This window comes from Triticum aestivum, chromosome 4B (assembly GCF_018294505.1).
Source record: "Triticum aestivum cultivar Chinese Spring chromosome 4B, IWGSC CS RefSeq v2.1, whole genome shotgun sequence".
Lineage (NCBI taxonomy): Eukaryota > Viridiplantae > Streptophyta > Magnoliopsida > Poales > Poaceae > Triticum > Triticum aestivum.
Window position 1 is genome coordinate 587,904,201 of NC_057804.1, and position 7,014 is coordinate 587,911,214.

At 43.9% G+C, this 7,014-nt stretch overlaps 1 protein-coding gene across 1 annotated transcript; it reads left to right on the forward strand.

The window, feature by feature from the left end:
- The first annotated feature begins 2,002 nt into the window (after positions 1 to 2,002).
- On the forward strand, positions 2,003 to 5,392 carry LOC123093428 (uroporphyrinogen-III synthase, chloroplastic). Its single transcript, XM_044515401.1, has 9 exons — positions 2,003 to 2,279; positions 2,488 to 2,575; positions 2,730 to 2,796; positions 3,074 to 3,192; positions 3,310 to 3,405; positions 3,918 to 3,973; positions 4,312 to 4,397; positions 4,721 to 4,855; positions 5,033 to 5,392. The coding sequence occupies exons 1-9, from the start codon at positions 2,082 to 2,084 to the stop codon at positions 5,085 to 5,087; spliced, it is 900 nt and encodes a 299-aa protein (XP_044371336.1). The 5' UTR covers positions 2,003 to 2,081; the 3' UTR covers positions 5,088 to 5,392.
- The last annotated feature ends 1,622 nt before the right edge of the window (positions 5,393 to 7,014 follow it).

Here is a 7,014-nt window from a genome sequence, read left to right on the forward strand (position 1 = left end):
AAACGTATAGAAGACATTGACCATATATTAAAAAATGTTAATCTTGCATTTGAAATAAGAATGTTAATTAAGCATTTGAAATATGTTAAATGTGTATATTAAAAATGTTAACCATGTATTAAACAAATTTTAATCTTGTATATGAAAATTTCCAATCAAGCATTTGAAAATGTGTATAGAGAAAACGTTCACCATGGATGAAAAAAATATTAATCTTGTACTTGAAATATGTAAAACTATGTATAGAATAAATGTTGATCATGTATTTAAAAAAGTTACATGCGTATTAGAAAATTTTTCTTGACATATAGAGAAAAGTTAGAATGATGGCCAAAAGAAAATAAGACATTTTCTTAAGATAAAATCATAAAATCAAGTAATTAATATGAAGAAAATTGAGAAAAACAAAAGAATACCGAAGCATAACAAAGAAAGAAAGAAAAATGAGTGAAGCAACAAAAAGAAAGCCAATGATTAAAAGAAAATAAAAGAAGAAAACCCCTGCAATTAAAGAAAAGGAAACAAAATAAAATAAAAAACAAAAGATAACAGAGAAAAAACTAAAAAAACAAATAAAAAGAAAGAAAAGAAAAACTGATAAAATCCGGTAATAAAACAAAGAAAAACGAAAAAACAAAGGAAAACAAAAACCCCCAAAGAACCCATGAAGAAACAAAAAAATAAAAAATAAAAAGGCAAAGAAGAATGTAATGTACGTTGTTATCATCGAATGAGGCGGCCCAATACTCTACACAGTAGAAGGTCAGAATCATATCACAACTAGGCCAATAAATAGACCAGACGACAAAGGCGAGAGCAATTAATTGAGGACTACTCCTTCGGGAACCCTGCAAGGGTCACCTGGGATGGGTTAGGATCACACCACTTGGTGCGCTCTCAGCCGCCGCCACGTGTCTCGCTCGGGGCACTCCCTTCGATTTTTTTTCTAAACTCGTTTTCGGCTTTTAGATGATTTTTTTAGTTTTCTGTTTTCCACCTATTTTTCTTAGGATTTGGACCCAAAAAATTGCATGAAAGTACACGTTTTCTTTTCTTTTTCGTTCCGCGGGAGGCATAGTTGTGCCTCTCGGGAAGGGAAAAATACTTTTTTTTTGTTTTGCGAGAGGTACGGATTTACTTCTCGTGGAGGCACGGATTTGCTCCACGAGACGCATTGTCATACCTCTCAGAAAGGAAAAAAACATGTTTTTTTCGTTTCATGAGAGGCACGAATTTACTTTTTGTGGAGGCATGGATTTGCTTCCTCGAGAGGCATGGCCGTGGCTCTCGAAAAAGGAAAACCATACGAGAGAAACAGATTTGCTTCCGCTAGAGACACGGTCGTGCCTCTCCGAAAGGAAAAAAACGCGAATTTTTTTTGGGTCCGCGAGCGGAACAAATTTACTTCTCGTCGAGGCATGGATTTGCTTCCGCGAGAGGCACGGTTTCGGAAAAGGGAAAAATGCGAGTTTTTCGTTCTGTGAGAGGAACTGATTTACTTCTCGTGGATGCACGGATTTGCTTCCGCGAGAGGCACGGTCGTGCCCCTCGAAAAGGAAAAAATCATGTTTTTTTTGTTCCATGAGAGGCAGGGATTTACTTCTCATGGAGGCACGAATTTAATTCCATGAGAGGCCCGGCCGTGTCTCTCGGAAAGGGAAAAAGTGCTTTCAGTTTGGTTTTTTCTGTCTGGTCTTTTTCGTAAAAAAAAGTTCGTCGAAACCTATCAACATGGGATCTAGTTTTAAAGATCTCGAGACGAGGGACCCAACGCTGAAAACGGTTCGAGATTTGAACGCACGATTTAAAATATAAAATATTTTATAAATAAACAAATCTACAAAATGGAAAAAAACTCTCAGGTTGCGACAAATGGGCACATGTAACTCTTTGAATACTTTCGGCCAGGATCGTATCACTAGTTAGGCCCATAAATAGCCCACGACGCGACAAAGGCCGTCCGTTCGGCAGTCACTCAGCCCAGATGCAGGCGAACGCGGGGGCCCGTCCACAACCACCGAGTCCAGAGCGTGTCGGCTCCTCTCCGCAACGCAAGCCGCGGGATCGGCCTCCGCCTCCCCATGGCCTTCCATTCCTCGGCCGCTCCCATCCCCTTGGCCCCACCTCCCGGACCCGGAGCCTTCCACCGAGCCCACCGCCCCGCCGGAGCTCCCCGAGCCGGCGCGCCCGGGAGGAGTCTCGCCGCCCACTCGTCTCCCTCTCCCGACGTCGTGGTCACGCGCGAGCAAGGCAAGAACGCCAAGCTCGTCGCCTCTCTAGTAAGTTCAAATCCCTGTGGGGATACCCCTCCTCGTCTACTCTGTGATTCCCTGAGCCGATGTTGGTGAATTTTAGAGGGGACGGTTTTACATGCTCGCTGTAGAGAGGCGATTTTCCGAGCTGATTTTACATCTCTAAACTGGGGGCTAACGAATTCGGTCAGACCTTGGGGAATTATCACATCAATTTTGTAACTGGATTGTGCAGGAGAAGCATAATGTGCACTCTCTGGAGCTTCCTCTTATTCAGCACGTCGAAGGGCCTGATGCAGATAGGCTTTCAGCTGTCTTGCGGGGTATGTGGTTCAGTCTATCTTTCGCAGCAGCATAGCGCCTCATTGTTACTTTCCTGCTATGCACATCCATTTGCTCCAACGTATGCTATATTTACACTGCTTTGCAAAACTTGCAACCACAGGGTTTAGTCACTTTAGTACTGTGTATTTACAGATGAAAAGTTTGACTGGATTACTGTAACATCTCCTGAGGCAGCTGCAGTGTTCCTTGAGGGATGGAAGTAAGATTCAAACATATTGCAGTTATTGTGCGCAGTATTGCTACACAAATAGAACATATGTCATTTCGCGATTCATTCCACATAAGTCGTGGGCTTGTGGCAACGCAGGTCTGTGTGCTTTCTGTGAAATAAAGCAGATTATGCGCTTTACATGTCCAAACTTTTTTTTCTTTCTGAACTTCATTTCTGTAATCAAACCATCGCTACATGAAACCAGAACAAATCAAACGTAATCTACGACCACCATATTTGACATCACACAATAACTCAATACCAGGGCTGCTGGAAGTCCTAAGGTCCGAATAGCAGTTGTTGGAGCAGGTACTGCAAGAACTTTTGATGAAGTATTGCAATCCAGTGATGGATCCCTTGAGGTTGCATTTTCTCCTTCCAAAGGTATCTTGCCCGAAATTTATACAACTAGGATGTTATGTCCATGCACTTTAAAGAATGCATGCATCTTGAAGTATTTTTAATTCTATAAGGTACTTATTACATTTATTTCTTCATCAGCTTTGGGCAAAGTTTTGGCCTCAGAGCTTCCAAGGACTAGTGAGACTGCCTCTAAAGTGTTGTATCCTGCATCCGCAAAGGCTGGCCATGAAATTCGTGAGTCATTTTTGTGTTCATGCTGTTAGCATTATATGCGTGCTATTTATTTCACCCCCATCCTTTAAGCCACACGATTTCTGCCTTTCTGTTTTCCAGAGAGAGTTATGAGTTATTCAGGGCTTTGCAAATTGATCCATATCATAAATCAGCAATTACTTTGTATTTTCAATCTTGTAGTTAATTTTATTATCATTTAAATTTTGTACTCCATCCATCCAAATATACAGGGTCTAATATGTTTTCAAGGTGGACTTCAACCATTAATAAAATTATTAATATACTGAGATGTATGATATAAAAATAATATCATTAGAAACTCCTTTCACATACGAAATTGAGGTTATGCTTTGAGTAACCTTTAGGCACTATATATTAATATACTTTGATCAACAAAGCACGCTTGTATAAATTTTGACTCTTATAATTCCTTATCTTGTGGTCTCTGTCTTCTGCAGTACCTGCATGAAATATTCAGTCTTTCTGTTACTTAGTTTTGCCCTGGGATGCAGAGAATGGGCTGTCAGCTCGAGGATTTGAGGTGACAAGACTGAACACATATTCAACCGTAAGATTTTCACTTATATTGGTATTTGGTTCCCGCATCGTTTCTCAATTTGTATATAGAACATGTATTCTGCATTTTTGTTGAGCTATTTTCCATTGATCTATGGTAACTATCTTGTTTAGCTTGATCTTTCTTAAATCTGTGAGTACTAAGTTTATTTGATATTAAGCTTCATATTCCTGGCAAAACAGAAAATATTAAGTTGACATATTATATCTCCGGCAGCCTGTTTTCCTTACCTGACAGTGGCATATAATTAATTTTACATATGTTCCACACTTATTTGCGCATGGACTTGTACTCCTGGTAATTAATGAAGCGGCTGTGTTTGCAAGCAGGTACCTGTACAAGATGTAGACCCACAGATTTTAAAGCTTGCTCTTTCAGCACCAGTTGTTGCAGTAGCTTCTCCATCTGCACTCCGGTAACTATGTTAACTGTATTTGGCTATTCTTTTCATATCTTTTGCTTACATAATTGTGCAGTACTACATGTTAAGATGGTGAGCCGAAACATATGTGCAACAGATTGTGAGATATTAAGATGTAAACATGAACCCCTGTTTGGAGGAGGTTTACTGATAGTCTGATACACAAGCGCGTGACTGTTTTTTCCCCATAGCATGCAGAACTTGTAGCAGGATATTATAGTCCATCTCGGCTTTGTTGATCACTGTAACTAGTTTCATTTCGCACAAAGCTGTGCTTTACGTTCTCCATTTTGTTTTGTGGTTTCGTGATGTTGCAGAGCTTGGCTAAACCTCATGTCACGGGTCGACAACTGGAGCAACTCGGTCGCCTGCATAGGCGAGACGACGGCTTCAGCGGCCAAGAAACTCGGCCTGGAGAGCGTATACTATCCTGCAACCCCTGGACTCGAAGGGTACGAACACAAACACACACGCGCGCACATCATAATCCCTTTTTCCGAACAACGTTATCACATTGTCATGGACAAGTCGCTGTTCGTTGGACATTCAGAGCCATACATTCAGAAAAACACACTATGACTTACGTAGCCCTTGACTGACTATATCGTTTTCCATGTTGCTTTGGGCAGGTGGGTTGAAAGCATCCTGGAAGCGCTCAGAGCCCATAAGCAATCGTCCAAGTGAGGCGTCGGCAGCTCTCTTGAGTTTTCTTTCGCGGTTCCTGTCGTAACCTTCTCTGTTTCTCACTAGGCCCCAAAGTGTCGGAGACGAGCACGGTTGATTGACCGGCCGCTGTAGCCTGTACTACTGTAGTAGGTGCATTTTTTGAAGGAACATGTGTTTTGTACTTCTGTTTCCTGCTAATCACACACACGCTATGCGTGCTTTTGCACCGTGCGTGAAGGGAGCCGGGGCATCATCGGCATGTAAATCTGTTGAGGCGTGCGGTACGGGCACGGCATATGCACAAGTGTTCCCTGATTCACTGCAACTTCTCTTCTTTTTTTTAGAAAAAACTTTTCCTTTTGGCCAAGACAGTAACATATGTAGATGTTTTCTGGCCCAATGACCGGATACGAAAATTTGTTTGAGCCCAGGAAGGGGAAAACAAATGGTAATCTGCAGCGCCGTGATTGGCAGGGGGTCTGACTGAGGATAAGTTACGTTTTTTATCTGAAACCCGCAGAGTCTCCGCCTTCTGCACTCCACCACCAAAAGACTCCAAAATGTTTTGAGCTTCTCTCAGCCGGTGACAAGTTCGTCGCAGTCCTTTTGGCTCCTTGTGATGAATTATTGGTATGTACGTAGCTGTCGGCGTCGTGAGCTAATTCAATTCAAAGCTTGGATGCATGGATCCACATCAACTGAGCAGCAGAGAAGGACGACGAGGACAAGTGATCTTTGCTCTGATTAAGCTGCGACCACGCCATGCAGCAGCCCCAAGTAATAAACCACCTGGATGGGAACACGTCCATGTCCACAACCCAAGCAGAGCCGAGCACCACATTATATTATATATATTTATTAACAAAAGAAAAGAAAGCCAAGCACACGTCGACATCCCCGCTGCAGCCTGCCTGCAGGTCTAACCCTACCCCTGGCTAGCTGATTAATTAAGCAGAGGCAGGCGTGTTCAAAAGCGGCTACCATGGCGACGGGCGAGGCGAACCCGGCGCGGCCGACAGCGACGGCGACGGCGACGGCCACTCGCTCGCTCGCTCGCCGGCATCTTCGCAGATGGCTAGACGTGGCTCTGCATCAGCGTGTCGCCGGAAAGCGGCTGCCGCTTCTTTGCGAATATGCGCATGGAAACCGACGGCGAATTTCCGGCTGGAAAAATATTCGACTTTGCATCACGTCGCGTCGTCGCCGAAGGTGGCGGCCAAATCGCAAAAGGCCATGGACCAACCAGAAAAGGGACTTGTTTATTAGTGCTAGACCCGAATATCGTACCACCACGCACCAGATAATCACCAACCTTTTCATTTTATCGGCACGCACGCACGCACGAAGGAAAAAAAGTAGGGGTGCTGGTGTACCATCGACGGCTACGTGTCGCTGTAAGCGAGTGGAGACGTTGATTGTTGAGTGCCGGGCCAAAACAACACCACACAGTACCGTGCTGTTTTGATCATGTGAAATGTGGTGGGGTGACCTGGGAATGGCGAGCAGAGTATGTGGTTTTCTCCACTCATCAACTGTCACTATCCGCGTAGTTTATAACTAGTCGGGGAGATTAACCAGCCACAGGCACCGTGCCTACGTGCGGTTTTCTTTCGAGGAAGGTTTTGGTTTATGAGCCAAAGTTGGTGTACAAAGGCAGGCAGGCAGCGACCGATGCTGCGTGATGAAAGCAAGGAGTAGGAGTAGGAGTAATCGTATGAAACAAAAGGCAACCAAGTGCGTAGAGAAAGGCACCACTCCCCTTGCACTTGTTGCAGTACAGGTATAAACAGGTATACTGCTGTTGCTGCTGCTAGTACAGTACTGCGCCTAGTACGGCACACCCGAGTCCAAGGTGATTTGCGACTGAAAAGGTCCATTCAAGGTGCCGTGTCGTGTCGTGGCGCCGGACTCGGACAAGGACCGCACAGCCGAGCCGTAGGAGGAG

Bases quoted from the DNA above. Each gene is read 5' to 3' on its own strand.
- LOC123093428 (XM_044515401.1), top strand. From the start codon at position 2,082: ATGGCCTTCCATTCCTCGGCCGCTCCCATCCCCTTGGCCCCACCTCCC. The intron at 3,406-3,917 runs GTGAGTCATTTT...CCTGGGATGCAG, and splicing joins AAAGGCTGGCCATGAAATTC to AGAATGGGCTGTCAGCTCGA. The intron at 3,974-4,311 runs GTAAGATTTTCA...GTTTGCAAGCAG, and splicing joins GACTGAACACATATTCAACC to GTACCTGTACAAGATGTAGA.